Source organism: Netta rufina, assembly GCF_964035555.1.
Source record: "Netta rufina genome assembly, chromosome: 5".
NCBI lineage: Eukaryota > Metazoa > Chordata > Aves > Anseriformes > Anatidae > Netta > Netta rufina.
The window spans coordinates 27,652,065-27,673,773 of record NC_140128.1 but is presented as its reverse complement, the minus strand read 5'-3'; the positions used below and the strand labels follow the sequence as shown (position 1 = coordinate 27,673,773).

Below are 21,709 nucleotides of genomic sequence, written 5' to 3'. Positions count from 1 at the left end.
GTGTCCCATGAGGAGACCTGAGGACACTTGGTTTGTCTAGTCTGACGAAAAGAAGGATGGATATTAAGAAAAATGCCTTCAGTGTGAGGGTGGTCACACACTGGAACAGGCTTTCTAGTGACGTGGTTGGTGGCCCGTGCCTGTCAGTGTTCAAGAGGCATTTGGACAACGCCCTCAATAATATGATTTAACTTTTAGCTAACCCTGAAGTGGTCAGGCAGTTGGACACGTTGATCTTTGTACATCCCTTCCAACTAAACCGTTCCAAATTTCTAATATAACCACCTGCTTCAATTTTAAGCAGCTTTCCTCATAATGAGAGACAGCTCAACGCTAGTTCATGCAGAATCTTTCTGAGGGTCAGTTTAGTAAACTCTGAAATTTATAATGCTCTACAGTTATGTAAAGTCACAGTACATTAACAAGTTTCACTGGAAGAATACAAAGAACAGAAAAATACCAGAACAACAGGATAAAACAAATGGCGTGGTTTTAATAAAATTTCACACCAGGCAGCCTATTTTAATATGTATGTTCAAATTCCAGAGTAAAATTGTAATTTGACCACAACCACTTGAGAAATAAATAACTAAAAGGAAAATCTTTCTGATAAAATGCAACTAAAAGAAGCTGGTGTGATGACTGTGAACATTATTGCTGGAATATAAGTACTTTCTCCACACTGTGCCTTAGTAAGGCCAACTTATTTGGGCTTTACTGTTATTAGTATACATAATACACAAAGATCTTCACAGCTGTGACCCATCCAGGACTTCTCAGACTGACTATGATTAGCACATATTTGATAGCAACCCAGTGCTTTCCAAGCGTCAATATCTGCTCATCACATGGAGTGATATACTCCATGACTTTTGACAGGAGGCTGTTAGACATCTGTAAACTCGAGACAGGTGGCCAATGTTTCAACTGTGCAAAGCTGTGTTTGCCTTGTCCATTATTCTACTCCATTTCAGCACAGCTGTAATGTCTGAAATATGAATATTACATATGTACTTCAAGGGCTGCTGTATTTTGTTCATTGGGACAAAGGCACTAGGAAAGGGCTGGAAATGATTTGTTCCTGGTTTACCACAGTATTACAGTGACCTATGTATCCCAAGAAACAGCTGAGCCTGGAGTTAATTGCATCTTGACCTTTTTCTAAGGGTAAAGGAAATCCTTTGAGAAGAACGTAAATAAAATGCTAAAATAAATAAAAATTCACAGTTGCCATATGCTATGGTTCATGTGCTTTTCTGGCAAGACTAAAGTCATCCTTAAATGGGTATCTTATGCAGATGACATAAAACAAATACTTTTTTTTTTTTTTTCTTCTAAATGGTATTTTTCACCACAGACTATTCAATGAGCTATGGATGACTAGCTGAGGTGCAGCCATTTACACTGAACATGCTTAAAGCTTAAGTGAAAATAATCTTGTCCGATGTGGTGTTTTGACTTTTATGAAAATGAGTGTTGCAGAAAGCAAAGCTTATGCCATGGAATAAGGGAGCTCTTTTGCGTGTTGTTGTACATACAGTGTATAGATACATTACAAATAAGTAATATTGTTTTGATCTTACTAAAGCATTAAAGTCTTTTATTTTACCAGTGTATTTTAGCACAAAACATTCTCCCATTTAAAATACAGTTTTTCATCCTCAAGAATCACAAAGAATACATATACAGGACTCTGCCAGAAATCAGTGCTTATGCTGATTAAATGCACCATAAATATCCATGCTTTTGGAATTTATTACTAGATGAGGCAGTTAATCTTTGAGATGTAATGATGTAAAGCATTTAAGCAAATTTATGATATAATAACATTTGTTTTTGTAATCAGATGTGTTGCTCTTATATTTTGCTTCCTTTTTGTCCTTTGAGAATTTGATCAGATTAACTTTATGAAGAAAAGACAAGCATCAGACTTCTGCATAAGTCTGCAGGGCTGTTTCCTTCTTCTATGCTAGAGGCTATGAAGATAAAGAAGTGATTGCTTCTCAGAAAGTATATTAATGCACAACGATTTCACAGAAGCTCTTTTAAAGGCCTTTGAGATCTCATACTTACCTGCAATAGGGCAGTACATAATTTGCCCTTCACCTTCATCACTGATAATCTATTTATGTTAATCACTGAATAAAACCCAGAAATAAGCTGTTGAGCATAGCCCCATCTCAGGCATTTTCTCTTACACATCGTTACACATCTCCTGCAGGATTTGTAACAACCCACGCTCCTTTCTGTAAAAAGGGCCAAGTTAACAGATAGATGAGAACGTCTGTTTCCATTCTATATTACACTTAGTTGCAGCACCTCTTAAAACCATCTTTATAAAGTCTTCCAGGAAATTCTAATACTCAGATATTCAAGTCTATAGGAAGAAAATCATTGCTCCCCATGGTCCGATTTTCACAGAGTCTGTGCTGATGGCTCTTGAGCAGTGCTCTCAAATGTGACCTAACCTCTCCAAAGCAGGGTAGTTTCTGAAAGTTTTCTTCAATGCAAAACAAAAAAATGTCTGTTAACATAAACATGATGATCTGGAAATGGAATTAAGAAAATAATACAGAATTTATAAATTGATACAATAATGTCTAGCTTGGCTGTATGGCTGCTTTAGAGTTCTCAGTCCCATTTTCTTCCTCTCTAAGTAGCATTTACATAACCTTTTTCCCTACAGGAGGAACCAAATCTAAACCTATTTTGAACTCCCTGCTGTGAATCATTCAGTTAATTGGTCTGTAACATGAAAAGCAGTATGTTGCTGCTGAGAGTGACTGAAGGGTGAAATGAGACTGAGGAGACTTCTACAGCTATAAATCATTTCTTGGGAAGGAGACGAACATGAAGATGTGTTGGCCCAAGAGAAAACCTCTGACCAGTTATTCAGAGTCAACAGCCTCATCTTTCTTACTTGCTCTGGTGTTTCCAGAATTGTTTTCTCTCTGCATGCCTCCCCCCGCCCAATTTTTGTTCTTTGCCAGAGAGGCTTACCATTCCCATTAATCTGGTGGGACAGACTGTCCCTGCAAATACACATTTGTGAGCTCCTGTATTTAATAGGAGGGAAACAATTTTGCATTTCCCTACCATCCTTTATACAAACATACTGAACTGATTAGGGCATTAAAACCCCTTAGACCTGTGGGCAGTTCTTCCCATTAGACACAGCTTCACCAGAACTGTTTGTAAGCAACTCTGTTGTGATTCTTTTTAACTAGCAAAGTGAGAATATTGATGACAGGCAAATAATGATAGAATTGATAGCACAGCAGGTTGCTCAGCTGTTTTCTGACATTTTATAATGATCATATAAAGGGTTGTAGAAATAGCTTTCAGTCTTCTGGATTCTGGACTAATGTTTGAAAACATAGACAGGCTAAAAATCCAAGGCAGGTTAAAATATTGCTGGATTTATAAGTTTACATTTTTTGAGTATTTAAAGTCATTTTACAGATTTCATAAGTTTATATGCATATCATTGCTGAGGTGATGTCTATGGCACTGAACTGTAATTCATGAAGATGGATGAGAACTACAGAAAAAAATATTTTCACAGTTCTCCATATCTACTATGATTAGCAAAGTCAAATGTTGTGTTTGTTATGTGTTTGAAGGCAGTTCAAATCCATTAAAAAAAAAAACACAAAGAAACAATTTGAAACACAGAACTTCTAAAACCTGAAACAACTGTTTGAAATACATCTACATGTATTTTGCTTCAGATTTCCATGTTTAGTATAGGAATATTATCAAATGCAGTCTTGAGTTTGACAGTGAATCAGTGTCTATTACGAATATTTATACAGCACAGCAGGTAATGAACGGGTGCTGCCTGCACTTGCTCTTAAACTCAATCCGTTTATCTGCTAAAGTGCACAAACACTCTTTTTGATTTAACAAACAGAAAAAGAACAATACTGCAAACCAGGCTGCTGTGCTTCCTCACGAGGCAAACTAGGCTTCTGAGGCTTCCTCAAGATTGTTCTGACCATTACCTTTCTTTAAAGACTTACAAAATTCTTACACTTCCATTTGCAGGTGTCATTGTGAAATATGCAAGCAGTTTGTGGAAACAGCTATTGAGCAGATGTCCCTTTTAAAATCTATTAGCAGAAAAGGTTAAATCTTGCTTCTCTCTGTTTATGAATTGTAATACCACTAGAAACCTTATGTACTCTAACACTGTACTAGGGCAAAACATTACTGTATGCTGTCCTATAGGACATGTCAGCATAATGCTCTGAAGTATTTTGGGATATCCTCGTTAGTTCCTTATGTAACTGTACTACCTTGCTGTTTGAAATCATGTCTCAAGGCACACAGCAGGAGGCTTGCTGCAGCTGTGTCCTACTTCCTACTTCCTAATGTTGAGTTTGGGAGCACTAGAAAGCTTGTCCAAATACAAAGCAATGTCTTACAAGAGAAAAATGCATTTAAAAAGAAAAATAAGAAAAGAAATTGTACTCACCTGCTCACCAGCCTGGGATTCCCCTATGATGAATCGATCCCCTGGGCCATCAGCAGCTGTTAAGATGGACAATACAAATGGTAAAGGCTGAACCAAAACAAATGATGGCATTAGAAATTAAGAACAGGACAGGAGAACTAATGAATGATCTAAGATTCAGTTCTTCAGTGTCAGTATGACAAAGTTTATAGAAGTTTTGCAAACATTTTAGATTTAATATGCTTTTAAGTTATGTTTATTATTTTGAAAATTAAAAGTACCACAGAATTTTTAAAATAAAATTTCATAGTGATGTGGGATCAAGAAAAAGGGGATTAGGAGCAGTTACATTAGTAGCAAAGATTTAAGAGAGTTTATGATCTTACTTGTATGAAAATGTCCACTGTGAGGACATTTTTCTATGTCCTCACATAGAAATTTTATCTATGTGAAACTAACATGGGATAATCACATTTTTTGCCAGTGTATTATGTACCCTATTGATGGTTCTAGACTCTATTTCTGTTTTTGAAGGAAAGTGTGGACAAGTGCAGTGGTTATAGACTACGTAGACTGGCATTTTCTGAAGGGCAATAGGGCTAAAATAATACAATTTGGAATGCTGATTAGAAATCTGGATTCTGTTCCCGTTTTGTAATTTTAGGAAGTAGTATTGAACTGGTTACCTTCTACCCTTTACTGAAGCCTTTTTGCAAATTAAAAGTCAGAGATTGTTGATTTAACAAATTGAAAGTCTCCAGGATTTCCGATTTTGTCAAATCTGATTTTGTCAAATCTGTATTTTTACAGGGACGACAAAGGCACTGTTACTAACAAGGTCTAAGCTTCTGCCTGCCTCAAAGGCCATACTGTAAGTTGCATTAGTGCTATTTTCCTTGAAGGCTTCAGCACAAGAATCAAAAGATTATAAAAAAATCTTTATTTCCATTAAATATGAAAGAAGCTTCTAGTCCTCATCGTTGTAGAAAAAAATCTATTAAATACGAATAAGCATAACCTAAGAATGCAGAACACAACTAAAAAGAATCCAAAGTTGTCAGTTTAAAACACAAGAATCTCCAACTTGTGATTTTTAAGCATTTGATGCTGACAATACTGCTTTCTTTGTGAAGTGGTTCAGAGAAGTGGTTCATTTTAAAAATGAACTTTCACTCTTTTGTTTGATTTTTATCAAATTTATTAGCTTTTTCTTTGCTAAATATACAGAATTATATAAAACAGTATGACATCAAAACTTAACTACACTCTTTCCTAAATGAAACTTTTTTTTTTTTTAATAAGATATTGCTCTGCCTATCTCAGATCTGTCTGAATCTCCAATTACTTTTCTTTGAATAAAGTATATAACACTTTATTCTGGAGAATAAATAATACTGGACAAGGTTTTGGGCAGACAAATTTATCTGACCAAAAGCTAACTCTTTATTATCTGTCTACGAGCTTTGTTTCTCATATCCTGAGATAACAAATCTGCAATAATGATAACACGGTTACTCTGTTTGAATCCACCATTAAAATTAGGGTCTTGTATGTTAGTTTTTACATAAGTTGTTGAGGATAGAGTCCATAACCATTCTGATCATTCTACATGTTTACTGAGATAATACTTTTGCATTCCCTTACCTTATAGCAATCAAATTGCAAGACAGCATTCTCTTGTTCCCAAGGCCCTTGTCAGTCAGCATGCTACTCAGAGCTCCCCCTTGCATCTTTTCTCAGGATTATATTATCTGTGTTTCTCTGGCTACATCTGTACTCTCTTGCCACTATTACTGGTCATTTTGGACTGTCTGTCTCTCACACAAATAGATGACAGACAGCTGTAGTCAAACCTGTCTTGCAGACCTAGAATTTAATTTTTCTATCAAGTCCATGGGGAAGCTATTGGACTACATCCATTGCCTGGGCTTGCAGACAGTTTATTTCATGGACAGTTGCTTTCTATTGTTTCAGCTGCCAGTATCAAAAAAAAAAAAACAAACAAACACAAAAAAACACACTTTAATGCCCCCAAATGGAACTTGTTGTGTCCACATTTCAACATGGTGTTACAATGATTTGACTCCTACCACAAGGACATCACTACTAGTATAATGTTCAATCATATAGATTTTAATTTTTCTTCAGCTATCTGAAGTAAGTATTAATAGTTATACTTTACAAAGGAAAAAAAGTGATGCACAGAGAAGCAACGTGCTCAAAATCATTCTGCACCTAGTGGCAAAGCAGAGGATGGATTCAGGTCTCCTGGGAAACAGCTCCTTGCTTGCTCCTTAAAACCACACTACTCATTTACGTACAGCAACTGCAATATTTTTCAAGCACTAATGAGTTTTTCTTTTGAGATGTCTCCATAAGAGAACATTTTGACATGTATTTTTGAAAATTCTCTAATGCAATCATGAAACAATTCACAAATAGAAGGCTGGATCTGTGACAGTTCAGCAAAGCAACAGCTACAAAAGGAAATTCCTGATTAAATAAACAACAGAAATAGAAGAATCTGTCATTCCGAAACAGATGTTCTGCTACTCTCCTGAATACTTTGTATTTCCAAGAAACACACTAGCAACACGCGTAAATATCAGTGAGAACACATGGATGTACATTTGTTCATGTACATATGTACCCACTTAAGAGATCTGAATTCACCTTTGTCGTCTTCCTTAAGTCAGTTGCATTGTATGCAGCAATGACTCCATAAATGAACTGAATCAAATCTCAAGCAAAACAGCTATTGCTGGATTCAAAATACAAGTGCTGCTGAATGATAAAGCGAGGAAGTGAACTAACAACATGTTAAAAAGTAAAGTGGTTTTACAGACACTATACTGCATGCCTACAAAGTGAGTTTTTACCTCTGACAGCATAGCCATCTTTTACAGATGCTGGAAATGGTGGTAGATTATCTTTTGCATATACATCTTGAGCAAGGACTCGGCCCATTCCATCTATAAAGGAGAAAAGAGAAAAGACCATGCTCCATGTCATCAAAACCAGTGAAAGGGAAAACAAAGTGACAGCAGCGTGCTCTGATAGATGAAATGTATGTGTATGTGACATATCTCATGAACAGATCTCAGGTTCTTGATTTCTGTCAAAACCTTTATGTAAATGAAAAAAGACTGGAGTCAGAAACTACCAATGAAAAATTTGTTCAGTAAGTCTGTTTTCCTGCTTATGGTGAAATTGTTAACAATAGATCTGAATGACAAGGATCCAAACACACAGGTAAAAGCTCTGATATGGGATCAGAGAGAAAAAAGAATACTGTTTATTTGTCTCTTAAGGTATTTTTAAAAGTTCTTTCAAAAAGTGAATCCTACATGCAAAAGCCGAGAGGTAATGGAATGAGCCCAGAGGACACAACATAAACGGTAATCATGGACATGTTTCCATAAATTGACGAAGAAGTTTTGCAATAGATTAGCTTTGCCTAATTGCTGAGAACATTTCTGTTTAATGGAAGATGAGTGAACATAAGTGTCAGGATTATTTATGTAAATTTACGCTGTAATAGTTCTAAATATTTTAATAGCTGTTTCAAACACACTCTTTCCCTTCACTTAGCAACCGTGACTGATGAGCTGTAATTTGGCTCTGCCTCCCTGTTGAGACCAACATGAATTACTTCCCCTTTGGTCTAGCGTGCACTACTTGTTTGCATTTTGCCAGCAAGAACTTTTTTTTTTGTATGATGTAGGACTGAGTGGAAAGTATGTATCTTACCCCCTCATATGGTGGGAGGCTGATAAAGGGGATTTATTTTATTTGTGACAATATGGGGTAGGAAGGGTCAGAACTACTGAGACTGGCTTCATTCTGGTATGTCTAAGTAGAAGATCACAAAATCACAGAATGGCTGAGGTTGGAAGGGACTTCTGGAGATCATTTAGTCCTACCCCCCTGCCATGCAGGATCACCTAGAGATGGGGAACCTCCTCTTGTAATAGAGGCCATTAGGATTGCTCTGTAGCACAGGAAAGCAGAATCCATCTGACAGTATGAAGGAATGAGATGATTCCCAAGTACTTCTGCAAGGTGAATTTGTGTAGATACACACTTCATAGGTTATCAGACATGCCAAAAAATGAGAGACAAGAAACAAGTGTGTTCTTGCTTTACAGACTGACAAGAAAATCTATGCCCTTTTGGATTTGCTGGGAAGGCAGAGGACCTGTCTTTGTACACCAAATAGATGAGTTTTGCCAAAAAATGCACCTGCTTGATTTGAAAATGTTCAGCTCTACTGAAGTGGTATTATAATGGAGATTATATTTTACTTAACACAATGTGATTTAATAAGCAATTATTTATAATTATAATAACGAGAACATCGCTGCACTCAAATCCATAAATGTTAGCTATTCAGCCTGAAGCAAATATTTATGTTGAATTTTTGAAATAGGATTTACCATGAACATGATAGTAAAATTTGTTAAAACTAGAAAAGCACCTTTGTGATGGCTATTAAGGTGTCTGTGTGTCTGTGATACACAACAGTGAAGCTAACAGAAAGCTCACTGAAAAAGAGAATGCAGACAGACATTCAAATTATAGCACAGAAAATCCAGCTTTCAAAGGCTTAGTGAAAACAACCTCTGTTCATAGACACACAAAATCTTGTACAAAAGTGATGATTCTAATTTTAGTAGGCATGTTGTGTCTTCATTTTACTTCTTGTCTGCATTCAAAATCACACCAATTAGAGCAAAGTTGAACAGTATGTTCCTGGCATTCTGCCATGCAATATTTGAAGTGAATAAATGGTCAGGCTGTAGTGGGAATGAATGTCATTAAGGAGAGAAAAATATAAGAACTATTTGCCAGAGCCTTGGGCATTTAAAATGGAGCTAGTCAGAGCAGATAAAGGACAATCTGAAGTATTCCTTACTCTCCTTTACTTGAACAATTATTTGACTTTATTTTGATTAATTGTAATTCAAAAAACATATTCTGAAATATTTTAACACCATCAAGCTGTGCAATGAGATGCCTATCGCTTTTTGATTGTAACACAGAATGAAGAATTACATGAAACTAATTTTTTGAATTTGGTTACTACCTTTTTTAAAGCTCAGTTGGTGAAAATGCTAAGTTCCATGAAGAACTTTGATTTCTCAGGCTACTGGTACTCAGATACAGTAGTGAGACAACAGGTATTGTACTAAAGGTGATAGATCTGTTTCCACTTCATAGTGTCCTGCTATGTCTTCAGTGTGATATGAAAAGGCAATGCTATCAAAACAATTGGCAAGTTCAGAATAAATAAACAGCAGAAAAGCATGCCCAAGCTCTACAGGTTACAGGGCTCTTGGACTAGATCAGAAAAAATGCTCTGTTCTGAGGCTTAAAGCCTCAGGCGTATGGATTGGTCTCTGCTTTATACTTTTAGTATCAATTAAACTTTTGCCTTTTCTTAGCTACAGAAGAACAATCACTATCATGCTGTCTTAAGTAACTGCATCTAGCTGGAATAAAAGGCTAATTGGAGGCTTCATATCAGATATGGGTAACGGCAGGTGGAAAAAAGCTTGAGATGACGTTGGTTTATGGCGCTTGTGTAAAATGCCTTAGGACTGTCAATTTTTATTTTATTTTTTTTTTTATATGGGAATGATCTATCCAGGCACTGACCAATATATTTACCAATGTGAAAGCCAAGTTTCAAAAGGTAACTTTACTCATCCTCCCCTTTATGTTATGAGAGAACAGATTTGAGATCTCACCAGGAGTTTTATATCTGTAGATTACAAGAATTAAATTTGTAGTATCAAAAAGTTGTGTCCTCTAGGATTTCTCCTAAAGGAAGCTAAATAACTGTAAACTTGTTGAAAAATAACTTGTAAGTCACGGTTTTGTGCTACAGTGCAAAGATAGAAAGTAATATATATTTGTTAATATTTGGTATATATTTTAATACATGTAGGTATAATTATGTGAATATTAAAACAAGTACATATCTCTACAGCAGTTTCAGACTTAAAATTAGCCTGAATTTTATGTCTATAATCAGGTAACACGAAAAGTATAGTGGAGTATCTACTAAGAAATTACAAAGTGTACTAGAATGCCTTCTCTTACCTTGACAGCATATTCCCATGTCATAGAATAAAAACAGAAACAATCAAATTGTCTTTGACAAATAAGAATATATCAAACTCTATACAGAATACAAACACCTAGACAAGACCAATTACTTCCATTCTTTCTCTGTAAGGACGTTTTGAAGGCCATGTGGTCTGGACAGCATCACTCTGTTATTTGTATGGTAACGTTATCAATATAAACACAAAATTGTTACTTAGCCCTTTTTAAAAAATATATATTAAAATAAATTAAATTGTGAAAACCTGTCCAAAGCATGTTGTGGCAGGCCATGACATATGCTGTGATTTTGTCTAATTTTACCATAGTTCTAATGAAGAGGTTTACAAATCAGATATATGAAAAGGCTGCTACCTACTGCTGATACAAATATGACTGCATAAGACTGGTGTTTACATATAAATAAATAGTGATGCTATTGTTATATATATATCAATATATATGTACCATGTGAGGATTATGCTAATTTTTTCTGTCTACCTAGAAGAATACTTCTAGCCACATTTTATTAACTTCCATGGGCAATATAGCTCCTGTCCACAAATACAAGAACAACATAAAAGAAACATAAAGATTGTGAGATGGAGAAAATGAAAAGAAAGATAAGAAGACAAGACAATAAAACAAGTCAATATTTACAGAATCAAGGACAAGAAAAAAAAAAAAAAAGAGAGAGAGAAAATAACAGGTTATGAAACCTTGTTTTTCCCTACATTCAATACCACCCTTATGTCTTTGCTTAGTTTTGCAGCACAAGTTTTAAAATCAAAAAACTCTTTTTATGTAAAAAAGAATAGTAATGCCACCACCACAGTTTTAGCATTATAAGAGCATTATATACTATTATCCTAGTAGGTTAAGAGTCATTATGATTTATATGTAACACATGACTTTTCATACATACACTTCTTAAGTGAATGTACTCAACATTGTGGTTCATTATGATGTCCACAAAGCACTGTCTTAGCAAAGACATTTAAATCTCATGGTAAAAAGTCAGTGGCAGTTGGGCTTGTAGAGGACTAACTCTCTTTTACTGAAGTCTTAGGCTCCAAAGACTTTTTGAATTCCCTCTATATGTTTATACAATGATCAACTTACATCATCAGTGAAGAAGATTCCTGGATTGCAAGTAATGAATGCATATTCTTAAAAATTAAGAAAATCAGCATACTTTGCAGTACATGTTACCACAATAAAGAAGTAGTGTGAACAACAGCTTTATAGTCCAACAGCACTATTCCTTAATTCCATTACACACTATGCAAGTAATCTTTAAGAAGAAACTCAAGACAAATCAGAAAGAAATGAGGATCCAAATGATAACAAGAATGAAAGGCGTAGTGTGCAAGGCATTAAAATTTTGAATCTTACCTATATTCACAGTCATCTTCCAGAAGAAATTTGTAAACCATGCCAACACTTGTCAGCTAAAATCGACCTCAAGATCAAGCCTGTCCACAGTCCACATTTCTCTGCTACAAGCAGAGCTTCAAGCATGCCTGGAGTTGGTCTTCCCAAGTGCATGGCAGAGAATGTGCACACATGGTAGTGGGGTCAAATCTAAGTATGCTCATGTCCAGACTACTGACAACTATCCAAAATGGTCAGATAGCTATGCTCAGGCATTCTGCATTCTAATCTGCATACTGCTATGAAAGTGCAGGGTGTAATATGCATATTCCTTGCTGGCCCAGTTTTGGTGCTATTCTGAATGCAGAATATGTGGTATCTTCTCAGAGATCTGTTTCTTGCTACCAAGAATGCACACCTTACTGAATCAGTATGTCAGTATGAAGGCATCTCAGAGGTTTGTGGCAGCACAAAGATTTGGTGCTGTATGTAATTTGGTGCTGCATGTAATCTCTGAACTTTCAAGACAGAAGACAGAATATCCAACTCAGAAACAACTCTCCATTACCTGGAATCTGCTGATATGCTGAACATTTTGGATCCTGAGGCGTATGGTTTTGTTCATCACCTCATCTTTTTGTTCATCACCTCACCTTTGGAAAATCTGGAAGAATCTCTGAAGGAGGTTTCCCTGTCCCTGCCAACATCAGATGTTTTTGTATTTCAAGACTTAATCATTAATCTCAGACTGGAAAGGGGGTTAAGTAACTCTCCTACAGTGAGAGAACAAAGTGAGTCATCACAGTACAACTTGGAGCCAGTTGATATCTACAGAAGTCCATTGTTAAATCAACCACTGAGGTAAATTGTGGTTTCTTGGCTTTAGCTTTGTTGCATATGACAGAGACTATGAGAAAATGTATTTACAGATTTCATTAGAATTCCATTACAGATTCCTTCAAGGAGCAGCACCGAGCTCAATCCACATTGTCCTGACTGAAAGGAGAATTCTACTCTGATTATTGGCATTTCCTAAAGGAGTTTCTCCCAGAGGTCACTCTTAGACCTCTTGCAACAATTATTAAAAGGGCAAGCACTTAAGAAGGTTGTAAAAAATAGAAATAATCACTGTACCACTCACAAAGAATCCAACTATATGTAAAGTACCTCTGTAATTAATGATTTCTGTTCCGAGTACTGGGGTCATTTCCAGAACAGTGATGAAGGCCTTGTCCATAGACGTCAATGGGAATGGAGACATGCGGTGTCTTCTTGCTACCTTGGTAATGTCAACAGCACTGTGACCTGCAAAGAGAGCACCAAGTTTATGTATGCTGCTATGCATAGATGTTAACAGTGATGTTCATTTAAACCGGTTTGCTGAAATACATCCAGCACTGAGATAAATTAATTTATTTACTTATCACTATTGAGCATTTATGACAGACACTGGGAGGGTATTTTATTCAACTAGAATCAAAAGGGAGACTTAAAACAAAATGCAATTTACAGTGAAAAACTTCACAAAATCATATATCCTTGCTGGCCATGAAACATGCACCAGAAGTCCTGATGAGCATAAAAGTATCAGTTAATCAGAAAGAGAAACCTTTCAAAGGTGATACAGTATTTAACACTTCGGATGGTTATCTGAAGTTAACTCAGGTCTGTGAGCTGGCCTACTGCTCAGGACATCCACTCACTCATTCTGTTCTTCCACAGCCTTCTTGTGGGTAGCTGTAATTTGAATCAGCCCCTGGACCTGCTGAGTTCCATTATGTGTTCCTTCTCTCCCTTTCCCATTCAAAATCTACAATAATATCCTTGAAGAGAACATTAATATGCTGCAGCTTTGACTCTAATGATATGCAGAAGATTCTGCATATCCCATCTTAAACACAGATCACACCTCTTCTCTAGCTATGGCTAAACCTGGGTGAAATAAGCAACTGTATCAGATACAAATGGTGAAAATTAACGGAGAAGAGGCACGAGTGTTGTCAGCACATAAAGGCTGGTACTTTGAAGCAGCTGTTGTCGTTCCATCTTCTGGAAAGAAGGATTTACAATATAATAACTTTACAACACTGGCAACCTAGAAATCTACAAGGACTCTACTGACTTGGCACAGATTATTACTACTAGTTACTTATGTATTATTATGCTCCGCAAATGCATCTCAGTATGCTACATGATGCACACAGACAAAACATAAAAATGGACCCTGTTCCAGTCAGTTTGCAGCATAAGATTAAGATGGGAGTAAAAGGAGGACATGTTTCTCTTGCTGAGAAAGAGTAAACAAGAAGACAACAAGCTTTGAAGGATTTTGAAAATGAAAATAAACAATGGAAGAGATAGAACTATTGCAGTAATGCATATACAACAGTAAAAGATACAAGCCAAAGATTAAGAAAATTACAAGAAGCTATTTGTGAGAGCCACAGGGGATGATCTAGAAATACAACAGGTATATGCATTGACAGGAAAAGCTTTATCAAGATATGCAAGAAGAATCTACAAGAAATATGCATAGTCTGTCTGCAATGAAATAGAGCAATGAAGATAAAGCCCAGGTGACATCAATCAATGTGGAGTGTTAAGGGGGACTGTGGCTGGTTCATAGCGATCAATAAAACTTACTGGGGGATCTCTACTAGGGATCTCTAGGATTCAACGTCAGAGATGAGACGTGCAAAACAAGACAACACTATAGAGTAGAGGGATTTCAGCATACAGACTAGTTGATTTTGTGTTTGACAGGTCAGAGGGTCTAAAGGGAAGGGATAAAAGAACGGGACTAAGGACATGGCTCTATAGGCCTGCAGAATAAATCCAGAGATTTCCGGAAAAAAAGATAAGAAGTCCATGGAAAAAAATCTCTAAAATATCACCAGCAGTTGGCCACCTTCCCAATCCAGACAACGTAAGCAACAAAACAACATTAAAGCATCATGAGATATCATGCCTGGCTACATGCAAAAGACATTCCCACCAGTTTCCTGACAGTAATGAGGCCTGTCTGCAACTCTAAGAGACATTCAATATATCCTAATTTATGGATAATGATTGATTTCACTTGGCTTTTTCCAGTTCAAACTCAGCATGCTCCTATTATCTGGAAGTTGTCTGTCTGCCATTTTTCAGTCCCGTTGAGTTCCTTAATTGACAACTTTTATCTCATGTCCTTCTGTGAGCCTTTTGATCATCTTTAATATCTCCCCGTTTTTTTCCCTACTCACTTGCTTTCAACTCATTTCCATCTAGCACTATCCTATTTAGTGCTATAGGCAATTCATAATTATATTTCTAAAACAACATAAATTATAGTAAGATAGCATTAACAAATTATACAAAGCATCATTTTTAATGAGACAATTTTGCTTTGCAGTAGCTTCTTCAGTATCCCATTTGCCTTCACATTCAAAAAACCCACCCGGATGATTACTTTAAACGTAGGCTTTTATAAAACAATCATGCAATCTAATTTTTTCCTTCAGATGATAAGGTTGCTGAATCAGTAATATCTTACTATACAAAAATTCTTTCAGCACTGACACATGCTTGTTTAAATACGCTATGTGGTAGACTTCAGTAATTCATTTTTTGCCATTGACACGGTAACCATCTTTAAAAGGAAGAAGTGGAGATAAATAAAACTGCCGACTTAATTCCAGTTCCAAGAAAGTTTCTAGAAGAAATTATTGAAACCATCTCTTTGTAAATATTTAAAAGATAACATGAAGATAAACGCAGGCACTGTGAATTTGTGAAGCACAAATAACTTCTAATTGATTTAATTCCTTTCTTTAACATAGTAGTTGTCATACTGAGGAAGAAAGACACAGTTGATGAGATGTATTTTAACTATATTTAGACTTTTCACACTCTTAAAGATGATTTTCTGGTGCACAAACTAGGCAGAAATGATTCTAATTAAACTATTGCAAGATGCAAGTGTAACTAATGGAAAAACTGCATTCCTGGATTCAGCAGCAATCTTACATTTTCCATTCTTAGGAGTGTATTTTGTTAGAAACCTCATAAAAAACAAGAAAAATACAAAGAAAGCATTTTTGAGGCAGACGGAGAACCTATGTCCTGTTTCCCCGACCTTTGTCTGCATATGCACTACTGAAAGAAACCCTGCTTAGTGGCAATGTAATTCCTGCAGGTCCAGCAGATTTCATATAAAATGTGCTAAAACCTTTTTTCTGTCTGTATAAAGTAAGATATTATTTTCTTAAAAGGAGAAGTTGGAAAAATTAAGGAAGATGATAGAGAAAAACGTGTACAGCAGTTAAAGCTGGGAAATTGTGCGACAGCAAAGAACCTTTACACTACAGCCATTTGGTGCTGGTTGCTGCACCACTATCTCAGAAGCTTTATCTGCAGCATTAAGCAGGAAAACAAACTGCATAATCAAAATAGAAAAATATATTTATATACAACTTTACAAGTATAATGCCTGGAACTCCTGCTTTTTCTACAGCCCTTCATATCCTGGGTACTGAAAATACACTTGGGAATCTTCTGCCTTTTTCTGCCATCGTAAGGCACACTGGTTAATAATTCTTCAATGAGAACTGTGCTAGTAGTTTCAGTATCATCAATTCTCTGATGATAGGCAAATCAAAACAGAAACCAAACTCCTTTCCTATTGTTCTGCTGTAGTGCCTACAGGATTAAAAACTTATGTTTCTCAAGTTAAGAGTGAAATATCTATTACTAAAACAACATGGAAAGAAAAAAAAGGCAACTGTCAGTTAATATGTGAACAGTATAAGCTATTTATATTTTTACTTTCTCTTTGGACTGAAATTCATTGTCTTAAGTTATTACATTTCTTCTGCAAACTCACGTGCATCCCAGCTGACTATAATTTGCTGTCATGTAGGCAGTGTTAGTTTCACAATAGAGCTACGAAGTTTCAGTACTCACTTGCTCTGAGGATGTTCTCCTTGCTGCTGCACCTAGACTGGACCTGCAGAGAGAGCACAGAGTCTATGAGCTACAGAAGTTAACAAGAATGCAAAATACAGAGATATAATGGGCAAGCTCCTGGGATCTAAGACAGAGGCTCTACATATTTTCAGCAACATTCTTCCTTACTCTACGTGCAATAAATATGTTTAAGCAGACGGGTACTAGCTGATGGACAGAATCTGATATAAGCAATTTAACACCTCTCCCCCCCAATAAAAAAACAAAATGACCTAAGGACAGATTAATAGAGTAAACTCAAAGAACACAGGGGTTAAAATTATGTGTTAAGCTCCATCTTAAGTTTATTTTAACAAAAAAATCCACATTTTCTTATACAATTGTAATTACAGTAACTCTGAATCTAGGTCCTCTGTTTTATGCTTAAACAAAATACTAACATAACTGTGTTATGATGTGTCTTAAAATTCCATTACTGATATTTTCGGGTATGATATAGAAAGATTTAAAAAATGGTTAACATAGATTATACTGATTCTGAAGATATTTAATAAGCTTCAAATTGCATAGGCAACTCACAATTGTATAAACAGCTTCTGCCAGGAGCCAGATAAACTTACTTAATTGTTTCTGTTTGGTTAAAAGAAATGTTGTATTCAGAATGATTTTCACAGTGCAATTCTACTTTAAAAAGTAACTGTGTGAGAATGACTACTGGTTCCTCAATAAATCCTCTTCCTAGATGCTTAGCTGCCACTGTGCTATTCCAGATATATTGGTCTGACTCCAGTGAAATGGGAGGATTCACAATGGTCTAATGTTCTAGTAATGCAGGATATTTCAAGTTCCATCCAGTTACCATGCAGATTGGAAAAACTGGTTTTGAGGAGTATCAGTCCTGTAAACACAACACATTTTGAACTTTATCTCTACAGAAGCATCAGCTCTTGTTAATTCTTCTCAGGTTTGGAAAGACACCATGTTATATAGTAAGACTGAACTTGCAAGTTTTTAGACCAAGTAATCTGAACAGCAGTCTGTCTTACGACAGGTCAGCTGTCTAAACTGGTAACACTTGAATACAAAGCTCTTCATGTGGACAAACCCCCAGCTGTATACGAGCTAAAGTAAACTTCACAAGACAAACATCTAAGAGAGTATGAACTGAATCCTTCCCTTTTTTACTTTAGTGACAGATGCATTGATAAATTTCAGTGAGGAATAATAATGTAAAACCATGTACAAAAAGTCAAAGAAGTGGAATAGCACAGATGACACTGAGGGTGTAATTTCCCTTGCAGAACATTTGTCTTTGCTGAAAAAAAACACAAAGGAATTAATCCAGATTATTTTTCAGAACAATTTGATTTGGAATTACAGAAAACTTGTTTAGAAAGTGAATATGTATGGTCTGACATTTAATGAAGAATGATACACACTGAACCCCAAAAAGGCTGTCTTCATAAAGGAACAACCATTTAAGACTGAAGACAGCTGTGCCCACTTCTAAACCTCTTTCTTCTGTTCCACAGCAGCTTGCCCCAAATGTATATTCACATAAAAATTGGATTCTACAGCGCAACACAGTCTACTTATTGTAATGGAATAACTTATGGAAAGTAATGTTGCAACTTAGAGTGGATTATGGTGTCCTTTCCTGAAAAAAAACTGTTGTTTAAAAAAAAAAAAAGAAAAGAAAAAACAAACAAACAAAAAACCAACCAAAACCAAAACCTCCCTCCTTCCCACCAAAAATACTACACAAGAAAACTGCAAACAAAATATTAATGATGCCCAAATTTGGCCCAGAGTTGTTTTACCAGATTTTAAAGGCATGACATGTACACTCTTTCGGAGAAGTAAATATTTATCTGTAATTTACCAGAGGACAATTCTGGACCAAAAGGATGGTGTAATGATAGGATAGAAAGCACAAAAGAGAGAGGCATGTACTGAGAGAATTAGAGAAGCAGGATGGGACGTGGCAAGCCAACAGACAGTGTATGCAAAAGGAGACATGGGCCTATATGTGTAAGACTACTGTTTAAAATGGAAGAGGCTCTCTTATTTCTCACTGCAAACCATATGAAAAGAGAAAACGAGGAATGTGCCTGCTGCAAAATAACCAAGCAATTCAGCAAACTGTGGAATGAAACTCAGTGAGATAACATAGTCCTAAAGAAAAAAAGGCATAAAAACAAAAATACAAAACACAAACATTTGAAACAATCTACCAAAATAAACTAAGTAAAATATGTGATCCAAAGGACACAGATAAAAGCTACTAGAGAAGGAGGAAAAATGTTAGCAGACAAAGACAGTGCTAAAGAAGTAAAATGGAAGTCAAGAGAGAGTCTTCAACAAAGTGGAGGAACAGAAGGAGCCCAAACCCATAGCGCAAAGCAATGTTTGCGAATGGAAAACAGCTCCTTTGAGCAGTAATAGTTACTCTCGAGTTGTAGCCTCTATTCCTCCTCAGTTCATCTTTAAGCCCTTCCAACCTATAGTGGAGCTAGTGTATGGACAAAAACAAGAGATTTATAATGAACAGAGCAGCTGAGATTTGCAAATCAAATCTTCTAATATAAAATACGTGCTGACAAAGTTTTGCTCTTACAGTGTCCAAATGACAATGGTAACAAAAGACAGCTGGCTTCACACACAGCCTCCTACAGGTCATATTTTAATTCTGTGCACACAGAGGACTTCAGTGACAAATTTAAATTTACTTTTTGATTTATTATAACCAGCCTAAAGTTTACATTTTATCACTCACCTGATGGGCAACATATGCAGTATGAGAAATAATTTGCTTCCCACAGATTTTAAAAGCAGCTGTGGAAGAGGAATCCATGATAATAAAATAAAAGGCTTGACCAGCTAGACTTGATTGTTTCCCAACCTATGCTCACAGCTGCAGAATACAAACCATATTTTAACATAACTGACATCATAATTCATTATTATGTAATACCTGTTGCTTAATATGAATTGCACATTGATATCCTAAATGCTATTTTTAAACATAACTGCTGTAAAATACCATTTTGATTAAAACCCGCCAGTTTTCTAACACAGTTTTAGCTGCAATGGAGCGTTGTATCAATGGGGTTATATGCTTTAAAGTGCCTTTTATCATACTCATTATTTGTATGTTTTACTACTTTGTTATTTGTGACATTTACAAAAAAAACTATATTCTTTTCACATCTACTGCAAAGTAAAGATTCAATATCATATTGCACATAGTACCATGAATGATGGGGGCAAGTGATCAGTAATACTATTATTTAGTATAATTCTTTTCATTCACAGGCAGTTACAGAGATAATACACTGTGGCTGTCTCTCCTTACACAGGGAAAGTGTAGTTTTATTGTTTCTCCATTCTGCAAACCCTTGGCTCACAATGTATCATGGCAGAAGATAGAGTGGGGCTATCATCCAGTAGCATTCCCCTGTGTAGTTCAGGCAGAATGTAACGAAACCCAAAACATTCAATTCACATTACTCTTTCTTTGTTGTTGTTGTCTTTTTTAAAGCAAATTGGATTTTATGTTCTTTAAGATATAATTTCATCATGCTAGAATGCAGAGTAAGCCTTCTCCCACAGGCTGAAGCATTAAATAGAATGTGAAATAAAGTACTCCAAAATAAATTAAGGGAATGGTAAAATAAAGAAACCTACGGACAATTTCTATCTATCAAACATGATTGGTCTGAAAAATGAAATCAATGACTACACTAAATTGGATTTATTTAAGTCTAAATGGTGTGCTTTGCTGCAAATAAAAATCAGTCCACCAAAAAAAATAATAGAAAAAGACACAAAGAAAAGTTCATGCTAGAAGTGAAAAATTAATGTGAAAAAAAAAAAGAAAAAAGAAAATTGAAAAAACCCTTTAACGCTTTACCATGATTATTAGGAACGGTTAGAGAAATTACTTACCTTTTTTAAGTCATAACAAGATTAGCACAGAGTATTAAGTCAGCTCTTCATTATGGGAGGTACATACAATTAGAAGCCGTTGGTTATAATAAATTGCAAACAATGATGAAGAGTTTCCAGCCCAATATGAAAAGCTAACTCTTATGGGAGTACATTTCAACTTAGTTTTACAGCATGAAGAACAATTCAGAACAATGACATTAAAACATGATCTATCACCAACAAAAAGAGCCCATTTTTTGATATACAGAAACTGTAGGAGGCTAACCCATAATCATCATAGTTTATGGGAAAGCATATTGCTCCACTTTTAGGAAAGCATGCAGAACGTGGAACCACCAGCAGAAACCCAAACATATACACACACAGAGGACAAAGGTACAGGAAAGGGAATGAGTTCGCCAAGCTGTAATGAAGGAAGCAGGATACGCAAAGCACAGCAGCAGCTAACAATTTGAGAACTCTGTTCCTCTTTAACTGTCTCATAAATGCCAGACCTGTTTATGAGGTACTCCTCACACTATAAGTTACTTACAGTCTCTGAGAAAGTGTATAACTCAGGCAATCTCTATGTGAAACTTCAGCAGTATTATGAAGACAATTTATTCTGCAGGATGTGGAGAAGCATGATGTTGCTGCTTTTACTGTGCGCATGTAATTTACTTAAGAGGTAGAATCTAGCCCTACAGTACAGACCGTGACTATTTCACATAAATACTTCTTATAATTTTATAATGCATAACATTCCAGTGGCAAGAAATATCTCAGTGCCACTCAAGCTTTAGTCCATATTGCAATGGCTACATTCTCTTTTCAAATTGTACTGTAGTTGTTTTGTCTGGAGAAGAGGAGGCTCAGGGGAGACCTTACTGCTCTCTA

General features: G+C 35.9%; 1 protein-coding gene across 1 annotated transcript in view; it reads right to left on the bottom strand.

Moving 5' to 3' along the window:
* GPHN (gephyrin) overlaps nt 1–21,709 on the bottom strand; it is a 280,857-nt gene that overhangs the window by 33,601 nt on the left and 225,547 nt on the right. Inside the window, exons 10-13 of the mRNA XM_084288411.1 lie at nt 16,880–16,922; nt 13,106–13,243; nt 7,336–7,428; nt 4,478–4,533 (exon numbers count right to left, since the gene is read on the bottom strand). Coding sequence (XP_084144537.1) covers nt 4,478–4,533; nt 7,336–7,428; nt 13,106–13,243; nt 16,880–16,922 — 330 coding nt within the window. The remainder of the gene's footprint in view (nt 1–4,477; nt 4,534–7,335; nt 7,429–13,105; nt 13,244–16,879; nt 16,923–21,709) is intronic.